Below are 15777 nucleotides of genomic sequence, written 5' to 3'. Positions count from 1 at the left end.
TGCCCCGGCTGGCAGGCTGGGCCCTTGTGGAATCAGCTCCTCACCTCGTTCCAGTTTGGCTCAGCTGTGTCCCTGTAGACGCGCGTCTTTGCTTTATTCACAAAATACCCAAAGGAATCCACCTCCAGGGTGCAGTACAGATCTGTGGGGAGAAGGGGACATGGAGGTCACAGGTCTTTTCCACATCACCCACATGGTCTATAAGAGCAGGTGTTATTTGCAGAATCAGAAAAAAAATAAAAAAGGTTTTAACTTTCTTTTTAAAAATTAAACACCTAATTGGGGTCTGGCGTGAACACCAGCACGTGGTGCGATGCCCCTGCCTGCTCTGTGGAATTTCCCTGGGTGCGGCTGGGAAATGGGACTTCCCACATTCGTTCAGTCAGTCAGTCCACAAACCCCAGCTAAAGCCCCTACGACAAGAAGGGCCCTGCACTGGTGGGGACAGAGAGGTGTACATGCCATCGTTACACAGTGATGCCACAGCAGAGGCCAGCCATCCTGGGGTATGTGGGAAGCTCCTACAATCAGAGCAGACTCCGCTGTATTATCGGGCAAAGAGTTAAGGCAAAGGGGACTCCAGGCCACTGTGGGGCATGGGAACCAGCTCAGTGCTGGGGAAGTCGTGGGGTGCAGGGGGAAGGGAAGGAGGCAAGGCCTGGAGAAGAGTGGGGCTGGGCTGTGGGCGGTAAGTGGCAGGGTGGGGTTTGCGTTTTAGAAAAACTACCTGAGACGGGGGATGGAGAGGCCTGGTGGTGGCGACCTTTTCTGCAGGGACGTCCAGAGCTACAAAGACCAGGGAGGAGGCCGCAGCCAGGGCCTGGCCAGGCAATCAGAGATGATTAAGAAGCCTCACTGATGGAGAATGGCATTTAACGGAGGGAGAGTGGACCACGGTTTCTGGCTTGGCCACGGGGGTGGATGGTGGTGCCCCTCAAAGGGACAGGACATAAGAGGAACAAGTTTGGGGTCCATGAATAATAGGTTTGGTTTGGGGATGCAAGGTTGAGTGCATGGGGCAAGGAAGAGATAGAAAGAAAGGTAGCAGGGAGGCAAGGAGAGACAAGCCCGGGACCACGGGGCAGCGTAGGGTGTCATGCTGTATTGCTCACAGACAGGACCCAGGAGGAGATACAGGGATGGAGGGAGGCCCACGAGGGAAACACCAGCATTTATGAGGCAGCCAGACACAGGGGCCCAGGGGAAAGATTATTTGTGTTACAATGTTATGAAGGTGCAATCTGCATGTCATGTAATTCATCCATTCCAAGTGTAGGGTTTAAGGAATTTTAGGAAATTTAAACACGAGAGCAAACAGCACCACAGTCTTTTCATGACACTGCTCTCACCTAAAAAGTCCCCTTGGGTTCATCTGCAGTTAGTCCTCTCTCGCAACCCCATCCCCCAACAATCCCTGGTAAGCTTTCTGTCTCCACATTTTGCTGTTTCTAGGAACTTTTTTTTTTTTTTTTTTTGAGGCGGAGTCTCGCTCTGTTGCCCAGGCTGGAATGCAGTGGCACAAGCTCGGCTCACTGCAACCTCCGCCTCCCGGGTTCAAGTGATTCTCTTGCCTTAGCCTCCCAAGTAGTTGGGATTACAGGTGCCCACCACCTAGCCTGGCTAATTTTTGTATTTTTAGTAGACACAGGGTTTCACCATGTTGGTCAGGCTGGTCTCAAACTCCAGGGCTCAAGTGATCCACCTGCCTCAGCATCCCAAAGTGCTGGGATTACAGGCGTGAGCCACCGCACTTGGTATCTTTGTATTTTTAGTAGACACAGAGTTTCACCATGTTGGTCAGGCTGGTCTCCAACTTGCGAGCTCAAGCGATCCACCTGCCTCAGTCTCCCAAAGTGCTGGGATTACAGGCATGAGCCACCGCGCCCAGCCTCTAGAAACTTATACAGTGCAACTGATGTGTTACCAGTCTTCACTGTTCTGACGGCTCCAGTAGCTGGGGTGACCCCCACTTAGAGGGGAAGGAAAAAAATACTAGTATCCATCCAGCTCGACAGAGGAGCCAAAGCTGCTCTTCTGTGGGGTGAAGGTGCACTGCTGACAGCCCTCCTGGCTTGGACCCAAGACTCTGCGCACCCCAGAGGATGTTTGTCAAACTCCTTGCCAAACCCCTGTGATTACACAATCCACCTGCAGGGGGCAGCTCACCAGCTCCCAGGATCTGAGACAGGCTTAGGGAGAGGGCAGAGGCCACTCCCAGAAAAACAATTCCACACCCAGAAGGCATCAACCAGCACAAACACTCCACAGCGGCCAGGTGTCAAAGGTGTCCCGTGGTCATCTGAACAACCTCCCTGTTTCCCCACACCCTACCCGATTAGTCCTTCCTGGGTGGAGAGCCCTGGCTCGGCCGCTGCAACCTTCCTCCCCATACCAGTACTTACTTGAACTCTGCTTAAATCCAGTGGCTGAGTGGACGATGACATTCAGAAACCCATACAGCCCCGGAGACTCATCATCTGTGCAAAAGACCAAAGAGGTGAGCTTCTGTTGTCCTGGGAAAGGGAGGCAGGTGACAAGCTAACTATGCTTCAAAATCAACCATCCGGTGGACACCGCGTGGCTGCCATCTGCCTGGCACAAGGCAAGCCAGTGTCATGGGCCAAAAACATACTCATAATGATTTCTGTCTTGGGGATCTCAGGATCCAGTTGGTTTCACAACACAGGCAAACCAGTGACCCAAAGTGTAATAAGGTTCCAAGGACAGCAGAGGGGGTCGGGGTGACGTGGGATGTGGGTGGGGTGTGTGTGGACACATGTGCATTGCATATGCTGTGTGTGTGACTGAGCATACGTGCAACAGTGAATGCAAAACTCAGCTTGACCAAAAGTGCCGGCTGGCAGGTAGCTGGAGGAGAGGAGGGCTGGGAGGATGGAAGTGGGGCCAGATCCAAGGCACAGAGCATCTGAGGAGCATCCGCTGCAGCCTCGTGACTAGGAACAGAAGCCATGCATCTCAACTACCCAGCAGCAGCCACTCAGGGAGAAACTGCTGCTAACCCACCTTGTCCACTCCTGGGAGGAGACAAGAGGCCCTCACAAGCACAGCTTTTCCTTCTGAACCAAAGACCACTAGTCCCAACAAAAGTGCTAATGGGAAGAGGGGATCGGCCTTCGGGCTAGCTGCCTGCCCTCCCTGCAGGTGCCCTGTACACAGGGGGGCGGGCCCACCTTCCTTATTGATGGTCAGCGGAATGCTGTGGACGGTCTGGAGTTTCACACACGAGTTGGTCAGCATCTGCAGCTCCACAGATGTCAGGGAGAAGCTTTTGAAACCTGGGAGGTTGGAAAAGAGGTGCACCAACTGGTCAGTCTGCTCCTTGGCCCTCTGGCCCCTCCCGCTGGACCCCCACCACACCCTGGGGAACGGGCATGGCAAGAACTGATGCCAGGGCTTGGGGGCTCAGGAGAGGGTACTCGGCTACCAAGTGCAGTGCTAGTCTGGCAGCAGAGCGAGGTGTGGCCCTGGAGAGCCCACACCTGGAGGAGTCTTAGCATGAGACTTACAAACATACACGTTCCACACTACCTATGCACAGCCACAAGGCAGGTCTGAGAATGAGCGGCCGGACTGGGAACACCTCCCTGTGAGGTCTCCCCAGACAGACAGCAGCATGGCTCTGCCCCTCCTCTGCTAACAAAGGCCCCGTTTCTCCACCAGGTGAGGAAAATGGGCTTATTTCTGGGCATAATACTGAACAGGGAACAGAGGCTGCCACTCTGGAAATGGCTGGGGCTCCTATGTTATGACAGGAAACCCTGGGACACAAGCACCGGCAGGGCTGCCCGGAGATCCTCGATCCCCCAGGCTACGGTGGCACTGGGGGCTGAGACGTGGCTCTGCATAGGTGAGAATGATGAGCCTGAGGGGGCGGGAGGTCAGGTCAGGCCAGGCCAGAAGCATGCAGAGCCCCAGCCCAGGGTCTCTGTGAAAGACACTGCTTTGCAGGAGATGGCCCACAGCTGTGGGAGGACCGGGCTACCTGGATACAGTGCTCAGCCCAGCTCCCCCTGCAAGAGGGACAATGGCACACAGAGTCCCAGTGGGTACATCTCGGTAAGGATGGCATGTGAATCCCAAACCTCCAAGGAGGGAACCAGGTCTGCCTTCCCCACCGACACCACCAGGTGGGACCCGAAGGAAAGAGCGCCCTGACAGAGGGAAGTGCCCAGAGAAGGAAGGGGCTGCCCCAGACAGGAGGGAGCGCCCCTGTGCTGAGAGCGGGCAACCCCGGCCATATGAACAGGGCAGTGGGGCCAGCACAGTGTGGCTGCTCGAGTGGGCCCAGCCAAAGGCCCCTTTAGCATCAGCACCTGCTGGGGCAGGGAAGGCCCAGGGGATGGGGAGTAGATGAAGGGAAACGGGAGAGGCCAAGAAAATGGGGTGGTGGCAGGGTCCCAGAAAGGCCTAAGGAGCAGGCCAGGGGTGGGGCGTATGGGCAGCAGGCTGGGGGGAGATGGCAGGGGTGTGTGTAGGGGCAGGTGTGGAATCTGGAAAAGGCCTGGGGAAGGGGAATTCACAGGGGATCACAGGGCAGTGGGGAAATGAGTGTCCAGGGGATTGGGGGCATGATAGGCAGGCAGGGAGACAAGAGGGCTGGGGGCCTATCGGGATGGCTGTCTCCAACTTGTTTTCTAAATTAGCCCTCCATGCAACATTTCACTTGGATAAAACCCCTCAAAATAAAAAAGAAGATTTAAAACCACAGGAGCTGCCAGCCTGACCCTAATGGTTTGAAGCCCAGCCCCCCTTGGGACAGAGGATACTCACACTTCTTCTGCTGCTCCCGGATGTTCTCCCTCCACTCTGCACGCTCATAGTCAGAGGAGATCAGGAACGTGTAACTCTAGGGTGAGCGAGAAGAATACACCAAGTTATCTCCGCCCTGGCTACGCGAATGCCTGGTGGGCCCGGGGCACCTTAGAGCACACAACTCGTATCTCTAGCCGACTAGAGCCCAGTGGCCAGGTGTGCTCACGACCTGGCATGTCGCTTCTGGCACTCCCTACCCTTCCTGCCAGCTGGGTGCCACAGCACCTCTGGCACAATCTCTCACCTGAACTACATGGGTCAGGGTGTGATGCTGGCAGAAGGGCACAGCTTAGGGACATGGAGGTGACCAGGTGGGATCTGCAGAGGTGAAGGTTAATCCAGACCTGACCTCCTGCATTCAATCCACAAGCCCCACACTAGCCCAGAGGTGAGGCTTCTGCAAAGCCCACCAGCTGCCTCTCCTAGCCAGGCTAGAAAACAAACCATTCTGGACACTGACAGATAAGTATTGACAGGAGGGAGAGGCCCAGGTTACAGATGGCAGCAGAGCCAGACTCAGGACAGAAGGTGTGTCTCTGGCCCTCAAGGCCCCGGGGCAGCATCCCTGTACCAAGGGCCAGGTCTGCACAAACCTGCTAGGCTCCCCCGCCCTATACCCTCCCTGGAGACCCTGCCCACTCTCAGCTGTGGGAGCTGAGCCAGCTGCCACTCAACCTGGGGGCTATGCCCAAAGCCCCCGACAAAGGAATGAGTGTGCTTGCATGCACCATGCTGGACAAGCCTCTTTCAGAGTGGGGCGCGTCCAAGTGAAAACGCACTGCCATTAGGCAACCAGGAGCCCATCCCAGGCCAGGAGAGCAGGAGGGGCTGGAACAGCAGGTGCTCACCTTGCCATTGCGGCTGTGCACCCTGAAGGCCATGCTGGGAGACATAAGCAGCAGCAGCGACTCCTGCTCCGACAGCTTCTTCTTCAGCCTCTCCGTGGCCTTGCTGCCCTTGTTCGCCCTCTGTGGGGAGATGCCACAGCCTCACCTTCCCATTCCAGCGCCCCACACAACCCACTCCCACTCCATCCATTCCCACCACCAGCTGCATTCAGCCTGCAGAGGGCAAGAATTCCATCTCTCCACTCCGCACAGACCAGGACCCCAGACCGCAGTTGCTGGTGGCCTTTGGAGGACAGAAACAGCTTTTTTACAGGGTCAAGACATGGCATAAGCTGTAGGACATGCTCAGTAAACCTTTTTTGGAGGAATTAGGTCTTTCCTCTCATAAGGGTGGAGAGAAGACTTTTACCAACATCCCTGCCTTTCATTTTCCCAAATTGAGACAATGTCCAGGAGGCCGCTGTGACCTAGAGGGTCCCTCACCCCCTTCCTAATCCAACTAGGTTTCAGCATCAGGCCCCTGGGCACGTTTATGGAGATGCCAGCAGAAGACCAGATGACTGTCAACAGAACCTGGATGGGAAGGCCCTCCCTACTCTGAGCTGTGTGTTTCACTCTAGAAGCCACTGTCCCTGGGGAGGAGAAAACTGTGCTGCCTGTCACCAGGTAGGGCCCCATCCCATCCCATCCCATCCCCCAAACAGCTGAACATGGAGAATGCAACAGTAACAGTCAATAGGCCTCAGCTGCCCTGAGCACTGGCTCCCACTCTGTGTGGGGACACCCTCTACCTTGGAGGTCACAGTCCCCCAAGGATGACAACAAAATGTTCACCCCAGTCTTGAAGCTCCCTGTCTTCCTAAGTGTGCTAGGTTTGGGTACAGCAGGCTGGGCAGCTGGGCAAGGGCTGGGGACCTCCTGTCCTGCTGCGTCCACCCTACCTGGGCATACCTGGACCCAGGCCTAACCTTTTGGCCACCCACCTCCTCTGGCCTGGCTAACCTTTGATTGAGCGGCTTGTCCTCACCATTTTTACAGTCTTCAAACATCTCTGGAAAAAACCAAGGGCAGGTAGTCCTGAACACCTGGAGGGGTGGCACTCCCACCTGGGCCTGGCCCCCATCAGGGTAGCTTGCATGGGGGACAGCCAGCACCTCCCCCAATCCTGCATCCTGGACTACTCCAAGCCCTCCACTGTCTGGCTGTGACTTTCTCTCTGGTGGCTCAGTACTTCACCCATGTAATGGAACCACACAGCAAAGGATGCAGCCTGGGTATCAGGAGCCCACACACTCGAACAGCTCAAGCCCGTGGCCAGAGATGAGAACCCAGAAGCCTCTCTCCTGCCCAGCTGACTGAGCTCCCGCGTTCCTGCTGCTTCCTTGAAAGGACCATCCAGGCATTTGCCTGTGAACTTAAAGTGATCACACCCTATCCCTTATAAATACTGCTAGCCATCATGCGCTCTCTGACTCTTCATTTCTGCCTTGTGTGACCCAGGGACAGAAGACTGCCCTCCCTACTCATGGCACCTCCTTGTCCAAAATCTGTAGGTAAAATCTCTGAACTTGTTTCCTATTGTGGTGGTGTGTTTCTGAAAAACTAGGAGGTGTTTGCCTAGGTTAAGTTTTCCCCGGGGATGCCAGTGAAACACAAAATCAGGCTCCCAGTGCCACAGCAATGGTCAGGCAGGCATAAACTGGACATAGTTTAAACTTGCCAGTATAAACAAGTTTCTCTCATGAGGGACCCCGGTCACAGGTCACACAACTAAGTATGAGGCGGTCCACCAGGTCTAAGAAGTATTCCGTGAAAGCCGCACTGCAGAGACCACGACCAATTCCCTTCATTTTTCTGGAGGGCTGGGTTGGCAGCCACTCTGGTATGGTACTGCCCATTTAGCTGGGGGTTCTCAGAACAATTGGGCACCTAGCTGTGCCCAGATGCCCAGCCCTCCAAGAGCTGAGAGCTTACAGGGGTCCCAGAGACCAGATCTGGGGCCCAGAGGTCTGACGGAGAAAGCACCCACCGGCCGTGTGCAGGGGCTGCTGCCCACTCAGACTACACCAAACCCGGCCCTCGCTCCCCTGGCGTGCACCTTCTCTCTCTGGATGTCACTCTTGATCTGGGAGATCTTGATCTTCAAAGCGTCCAGCTCCTCATCCGGCACCAGGGGGATGTTGGGCACTGCCTCCGATTCATCCACCATCTGGAAGCTGAGATCCGTGAGCGGAATGTACCATTTGCAGTCATACTGCTGCGTTTTGCTGGGGATGGGGAGAGAAGAATGTTCACATTCACCGACTGCCTTCCGTGGCTGATGTCACTGCTGTCAAAAGCCCAAGGGCCCGTGTTCTCGGCCATACATGGTTTACCTGACCTAAAACCCAGCACGTGTTCCATGGAACAGACTGGGATGAGGCTACTGGCAAGTGCCAGGATTCCTGGGAACAGTGATTCCTGGGAACAGACACTGAACATGTGACTGCAGGCCCCAGGCATCTCAGGAGTCTAGATCCACCTTATCCTGAGCTGGCCCTAAGGTTGAAGGCTCATGTGGGAGCACATCAAGGCTGCACAATGACAGGACAGGACTGAAATCCACCCCCAGGGCCGTAAAGTTTGAGGGACTACAGATCTAGCTGGCGTCATCCCCTTGCCTGACAGATGGGGGAACTAAGGCTCTCCTGTGAGTTGACTGGTTAAACCCACTCAGCAGGGCAACGGCAGGATGCAGGAAAGAGCCCTGTGCTGGTCCTTCCTAATGTGGCCCTCTTTGCTCCATTCCAACCTGGTGCAACCTGGGTGAACCTAATGAGGAGGGAGGAGTGGAGTGTGTGCAGGCCTAAGCCGAGAATAACTCGGAAAGCCACCACCAGGCTCGGGGAGACAAGGAGCAGCCACCACCCAGCACTGCCTGCAGCCCCTGATCTCGAACTTCCCGGATGGGTCCTGAGGTGACCTTTCTGCAATGGTGCCAGAAGTCACAGTCGGGTTTACCCCTCACTACAGGAGTCAAAGCTGGTCACCATGATGCCCCATGATGTCTCCAGATTGCTGGTGACAATCTTTAACCTGGAGCCTGGCATTGTGCCCAAACAGAAACGGAATGTAAAGAGAGGGGCCTAGCTACATCACCACTGACCTCCGCCGTGACAAGACCCTCCGTGACCTGGAGCGTCAGGGCGGCGTCACCGCTGGGACAGGGGCCACATCGTCACTCACCCTCCGCTCTGCTTCTTGAGCTTGGTGCAGAGAAGCAGGTCGGTGAAGAGAAAGACGTGGCGCAGCTTGCGGGCCCCCTCCACCAGCTCCACCATGAAGCTGTCCTTCAGCAGCTGCCGGTGCTGTGGGCACAGGGAAGGCTGGGGTCAGGGACAGCCTGGGGTGATGGGTGGGGGGTGTTCGGCCCTCCCAGCCCAGCAGGAGCAGGTTGACCCAGAGACGTTCTCTCCCTGGGAAGATTTCACTCCCTCCACATCTGACCCTCATACACACTTTCCAGAACGTTTTGTTCATCTCACAGTCCCGCTAACACATCAGGGCTTATGTGTAACTTCTTTGTTCAACACATTTCCCAATCCCTCCTGTGTGTTCAGCTTTTGGAAGAGGGTGGGAGGATGGGGGAGAGGGGGAGGTAGCAGGTGTGGGTCTGAAGGGGCACACAGCCCAGCAAACAGTCTGCTGTGAAGATGGGTGATGGGGGGACCCGCTTTAAACAGGGAAGCCAGTGCCTCTCTGGGGTGGCAGCTGGAGATCCAGAATTGGCAAGAAGCCAGCCATGCCAGGAGCAGGTATTTCTGTAGAGGGACCATCTCAGGCACAGGCCCCTGTGGTGGGGAGAGATTGGTGCCCGAAGTACAGATGGGGCAGTATGGTCTATGGGTGGAGACGGGCCCAGTGCACTCTGAAAAGTGGCAGCCCTCGAGGTCACGGCAAGGGTTGGGCCTGGTTCTGAGGGCAGCAGGAACTGAGGGCCCCACATGTGGAACTCCTAGTCCTCCCAACTAGACAGGATGGATAGGGTCCCCGGTGTGCACGGGCTGCACCTCTGACACCTGCCTGGACACCTGCGGCCTGAGAAGGGTTAAAGCGGAGTGCAGGTGGGCAGCACAGGGCAGGGGGCACAGGCTAATAAGCCACGTGTCTTCCTGCATCTTGGTCTGCATCTGAAAGGCAAGGGTCGGTTCTTCTCGCTCAAGGGGCTGCTGAATGGGCATGTCTAGGTAAGTCACCCGTGCCTGGTATCTCACAGGGTTGGGCGCTGTGCCGAGGGTACAGGGATAGGATGAGAGGCTGTCGCAGCAAGCCTTTCCCACGCTGGGACCAGTGTACTGCACGAGCACATCGCCTGAATTATTTGATCCAATCCCTACAACAGGCTGTAGGCAGGTCCTCAATGAGAAAACCGAGCTTCAGGGAGGTCCACCCTCTGTCCCAGGCAGCGCAGAAAGAGAGGAGTAACATTCACAGGCCTCTACCCTCAGGAGTCCACAACTTCGTGGGAGAGAGATCAAGTGTTTAGTGGGCACCCAGCCCACCTGGTCTCAGGGAAGGCTCACAGGGAGGATGACCCCCGTCCTGCGCTGAGAGTTGGAGGATGACCCCCACCCTGCAGGGGAGGCACATACAACAGAGGGTGTGAAAACCCAGTGTCTCCCCGCAGGCGATGCACCTGTCCCCATCTCGAGAAGTGATGAGGCCCTGTGCTCTCAGGGAGCCAGGCTGGTCCTGGGGCAGACCAGGCGCCTCGCCTGGCTGTCACCTGCAGCCTGAGGTTCTTCTCGGGGAGCCTCTGTCTCTCTGAACTTTTCCCCCATTCTGGGGCCGGAGGCAGCAGAGCTCCCCATTTGCAAGAACAGCCTAGGCCAGGCCTCCGACACTCTCAGAGGTGGAGGCTTCATGTCACCATCATAAGCAGCTTGGCTCACGACAGCCAGCCGGCTCTTGTGAAGGGGAACCAATGAATTACGCAGGGGCCGCTGGTGCCCGTAAGTGGAAGGGTAGGAAGGGTGCCGGCGTGCCAAGGCCATGACTCATCGGCACTCACCCACACCCCGCCTGCCGAGGGCAGACGGCCGCCTGGTGACGGCACCCACGGGAAGCAAGAAACAGCATGTGCACCTGGAGAAACATCACGTAGAGCTGGAGCGCTGAAGCCAGGTAACCCAAACTGCTGGGTCTGCAGCGGGGACCAGCTCTGGGTAGGGTCCCAGGACACTGAGGTCCTTCGGGAAGGACTGCAGTATGTCCTCTTGGCAAGGACACAGCAAAGGGCCTCCCAGCCAAGGAGGAGGGGTCTCAGGCGCCTTCCTTCTGGGGCAGTGGTGGGGCTGGACGGCAGCCTTCTCCATACAAAGGCACTGAGCTTCTCGCCATCACCAGCAGAGGGCACCCCAAGCTCAGGTCAGAAACTGCAGACCCAGCCCACTCTGCCTGTGGTCAAACGCAGCTCCCTCTCCAGCAGAGGCTCCCCACAACCCACCTAAGGGGCACCCTCGGCCTTCAGCAAGGCTACTGAGTGTCACACTGGGCGCCTGTAGCACCCACATGCAGATTGCCACGTTGAAAGGACACAGGCCTGACTGTGGGGAGGACGTGGCCCCTCTGGGGTGCGGGCTGCAGGCCCGGGAGGCTCAGACAGTGGACTCGGTGGGTTCTGGGCTACTCTTCTGATGCTGCCACAGCCTCCCCAACCCCCCACCCACCTGTGCAACTCTCATCTGAGAGAAGCCCGAAAGCCACAGGCACCCCAGTATGTCACAGCATCTCAGGCCCTGCTCTGCAGTCCCCGTTACCCGGCCCCTGCCTGCCCTCCCAGCCCACACAACACCAGCGCATGGCTGGGAGGCCCACGTGGCGTGGCCTATGTCACTCCCTGCCTAGGAGATGTCCCTCGCGGAAGCGCTCAGCAGCCTGGTCCCCAGCCTGGAGTACAGGACAGTTGGCCTTGAGATCAGCACAGGCTTCCTGCATAGCCCACCCAAGTCGTCCTCCAGGGCACACGGCAAGGGTGGGCCGGGGTCACAATCCTAACTGCATCCCAAAGCTGGCATAACGCCATGTGGCTGGAAACCACTGTCCCCAAGGCTCAGCATCTCACCTAGGGCAAAAACTCCCAGCTGGAGCTGTGGGACAGAGGGCCATGGCATCAGTGGCCCCAGGACAGGGACGGCACCACACTTTGGCTCCCCGGGGCCGTGGGAGCCTGTGTGTGAAAAGGGCACAGAGGAAGATCCTATGTGCTCTGTGTCTGCGTGTCCCTGTGTGTGTCTCCATGTCTCCGGGTGTGTTCATTCTCGTGTGAGTGCCTGAGCATGCCCTCGTGCATGGAACCCCACACAGGCCCGTAGCCTGGGTAGGTGTGTGCCTGTGTGTCTCACTGTGTGCGTCTCCATGTTTCTGTGTGTGTGTTCCCATGCAAGGGCATGTCCCTGTGCGTGTCAGGCCTGTGTGTGTCCTGGTCCAAGTAATCCCGTGTGGGCGTGGGTCCCTGTGTGTGCTGTGGAGCGGGGCAGGGCGGTGGGACAGCAGGCGCCAGCTGGCAGGACAACACTCCCTTTGGGGAGCCCCCCCACATCCCAGGTGGGAAACACCAGCTGGAAGAAATGCCACCTGTCTTCTCCAACAGCTAAAATCATCATCCCCACAGGAGCCCCCAGAAAGCAAGGGTGGCCAGGACAGCCTGCATTTTCACTGTCCCGAGCCCACCCTTCTTCTCTGTGACGATGATGCTGGCTATGCTCCTCCATTTCTTGGAGCCTCCGTTTCCTTAAACATGCTGGGGTGAGAAAGACCAGTCTGGTGGTATGTTCTGAGGATTAAATGAAACTGCGACCTGCAGGGCCTCACACGGGGCTGTCACCCTTCGCCATGTCCTCTGCAGGTGGGAATGTGACAGTCACAGCTTCCCATGAACACACCACTCACCCCTCACCAGGACTGTACGAGGCAGGCACCATAACCCCGATTTCTACACACAAGGAAACTGAGGCCCTGTGAGGTCACATTATGTGCCCTGTCTTCTGAGGAGGGGGTCGCATCAGGCTGGTGGGCGTGAGGGGCACCTCCTTGCTAAGGGGACTTCCCCCAGGCCAGCTGCCTCCTCCAGCTGTCGCCAGTGCAACATCACCTCTGCCCCAGGCACAGCCTATCCAGGGCCTTCCCAGGAAGGCCAGTCTGGAAGAAGCACACTGTTAGGGCTGAATGTCCCCCTCAGAATTTATGCTGAGGCCCTAACTCCAATGGGCTGGTATCCGGAGGTGGGGCCTTTGCCAGGTGAGCAGGTGTAGATGAGGTCATGTGGTAGAACCCATGTGATGGGATGAGTGTCCCCATAAGAAGGAAAAAAAGAGAGGTCCTTTTCTCTCTCCATGTCCACTCCCAGGAAGGCCATGTCAGGGTACAGTGGGAGGGTGGCCGTGCTTCTCACTGCCCTCACCAGAACCTGACCCTGCTGGCACCCTGGCCAGATCTCCAGCCTCCAGAACTGTGAGAGGTAAAGGCCTGTGTGTGAGCCTCTCAGCAGATGGTACTTTGTTACAGCAGCCTGAACCGACTACGACATGCTCCAGGAACCAGAGACCATGGCTCCCTGGAGATGCTGGAAAACTTCCCCAGGTACAAGAACTGCAGTTTGATCATCAACAAATCAGCAGGGTCTTGACTGGTGGGACAAGGAAAAGCTGCCAAAGAAGCCCATGTAGCAGCTGAGGAAGTGGAGAAGGAAGACGGCCCAAGTGAAGACCAAGGTGGAGCTTCCAGCTGCTGGCTGGTGGGGGGGCCCTGGAGGCAGCCAGTGGCCTTAGTCCCCGCTACCCTGCCCCCAGAGCAAAGCGCACACCCCTGGAGACCTGGCTGAGTGCCACTGAACTGGCTGCCACTGCCTGTCAGTGGCCCTGTCTATGCAGGGATGTGGCAGACTCCAGAGGTTTGGCAGTGGGACCAAGAGCAAGGAGGGTCACCAGGCAGGCCAATCTACACTGCAGCCGAGAATGAGGTCAAGGGTCCTGCTCGCCCTTCCCACCCTCTCACCTGCTCTTGACTTGCCCCCCCTGCAGACTCTCTGGTCCCCAAGAAAGCCTCCCATGGCCAATCTGGCCGAGAAAGTTTCCTATGCCCTGAGAGACACTATGCCAGGAGGAGGGTAGGGCAGGGCCTGGGAAGAACAATGCTGGCTGACAGCCACACTCAGGGTGGCTGGTAGCAGCTAATGTTTGCTGAGCTCTTTCTGGGTGCCAAGAAGGTGTGAAAAGAGAATGACGTAAAACATCTCATCTCACTCCACAGAACCCTCCCATGCAGCAGGCTCCAGCTCCACCACTTCCTGGAGAAGAAACAGCTCAGAGGTAAGCAATGTGCCCACGCTCCTGGAAGGAATTAGAACTTGGCCCAGACAAGCCGAGAACCCAAGCTTTGTTTGCCAATGTTTATGAAGGGCCCAGAAAGGCCTAGCCTTCGACATGGGCACTAGCCTTGCCCTTACAGCTTCTGTTTGGTGTCCAGTGGAGCTGAGAACCCCACCCATCCTGTCTTCATTCCTGGGGTGGGCACCTCCCTCTCCGTAGCACCCCTTGCAAACTTTGCCAACAGGGTCTGGCTTCTCCAACTGTTTTCCAACTCTTTTTTTTTTTTTGAGACAGAGTTTCACTCTGTTGCCCAGGCTGAAGTGCAGAGTGCAATGGCGTGATCTCGGCTCATGGCCACCTCCACCTCCCAGGTTCAAGCAATTCTCCTGCCTCCACCTCCCGAGTAGCTGGGATTATAGGCACTTGCCACCATGCCCGGCTAATTTTTGCGTTTTTAGTGGAGACGGGGTTTCACCATGTTGGCCAGGCTGGTCTCTAACTCCTAACCTCAAGTGATCCACCCGCCTTGGCCTCCCAAAGTGCTGGGATTACAGGTGTGAGCCACCATGCCCAGCCTGTTCTCCAACTCTTTAATCATCAACTGAAAGACCTTGGTTCTCCTCTGCCCGAGCCTCACCATCTCTCAGCCTCAAGCCTGCACTGGTGGTACTTCCCTCCTCCAGGGCCTTCCTGCAGTTCCCGTTTGGACTGCTGCCTGTGTTCTTCCTACAAGAGGGGCCTCTGCGATCCCAGGCAGAGAATGGGTGTATTGGAGGTCAATGCCTGGCTGGCTCTTGGGAAACAGAACATCCAAACTGGATCGTCCGCTATATTTCCGAGCCCAGGCCGAGGGGGTGCTGAGCAGCACATGGTGCCAAGGCTCCGAGTAGACAAACAGGCAACCACGTGGGAAGTCACCCAGCAGTGGGGATCGGTTATCTAACTGTGAAGTTAATTCAGCTAAACAAATGAGCGCCACCCACCAGCCCTCAGAACCCAGGCCTGGAAAGAAACTGCCTGCGGGATCCTTTGATCCTGTTATTTTGGGGAGGCTAAGGAGGGCATTCTCTTGGGCAGCACCTGTGGCTCATGGCCCCCAGGTGTGCTTGGGCCAGGATGCCGGGAAGCCGGAGCACCTGCCGGCCACCATTCAGCATCAGGAAGCCACCTGGAATGCAGCCCAAAGTCACTGTTCCCCAAAGAGCACAGCCCTGGAGCCGTGGGACGTAGCTGAAAAGGGCGATGAGATTATAGGAGTCACAGTGGGGGTCTCGGGCTGGGGTGGCTGACCCTGCACAGGGCTCACACCTGGACCTCTCCTTGATGCCAGACTTGCCCAGGCTCAGCAGGTAGCAATGGGCCACCTCCGAAGAGGCCCAGTAGTGACTGCAGGAGAACCTTGAAACACTCAGGCCAACGGAAGCAGCTTTCTTCTCGACATCAAATGCCAGGGAAGCCAGAAACAGCCCCAACCCCTTGACACACTCCCAGCAGCAGCAGGGGATGGGGTAGTGTGCGGAGCTGAAAGGCACATCTCCTCCTCTTCCCTAGGAACAAGAGGAGGGGGCCGGGCGTGGTGGCTCAAGCCTGTAATCCCAGCACTTTGGGAGGCCGAGGCGGGCGGATCACGTGGTCAGGAGATCGAGACCATCCTGGCTAACACGGTGAAATCCCGTCTCTACTAAAAATACAGAAAAATTAGCCGGGCGTGGTGGTGGGCGCCTGTAGTCCCGGCTACTCGGGAGGCT

General features: G+C 57.0%; 1 protein-coding gene across 5 annotated transcripts in view; it reads right to left on the bottom strand.

Moving 5' to 3' along the window:
* The window catches only part of BCR (BCR activator of RhoGEF and GTPase), a 139990-nt gene that overhangs the window by 25395 nt on the left and 98818 nt on the right, over positions 1-15777 (bottom strand). For all 5 annotated transcript variants that reach the window (XM_055251708.2, XM_055251709.2, XM_055251710.2 and 2 more), the window contains 7 exons: positions 8907-9028; positions 7780-7948; positions 5682-5801; positions 4792-4867; positions 3192-3296; positions 2403-2477; positions 45-142 (listed from right to left, as the gene is read on the bottom strand). In XM_055251708.2, coding sequence (XP_055107683.1) covers positions 45-142; positions 2403-2477; positions 3192-3296; positions 4792-4867; positions 5682-5801; positions 7780-7948; positions 8907-9028 — 765 coding nt within the window. The remainder of the gene's footprint in view (positions 1-44; positions 143-2402; positions 2478-3191; positions 3297-4791; positions 4868-5681; positions 5802-7779; positions 7949-8906; positions 9029-15777) is intronic.

The sequence above is a fragment of the Symphalangus syndactylus genome, chromosome 18 (genome assembly GCF_028878055.3).
Source record: "Symphalangus syndactylus isolate Jambi chromosome 18, NHGRI_mSymSyn1-v2.1_pri, whole genome shotgun sequence".
Taxonomy (NCBI): Eukaryota; Metazoa; Chordata; class Mammalia; order Primates; family Hylobatidae; genus Symphalangus; species Symphalangus syndactylus.
Note: the sequence above shows the minus strand (reverse complement) of the source record. Positions and strands in the feature narration are given on the sequence as shown.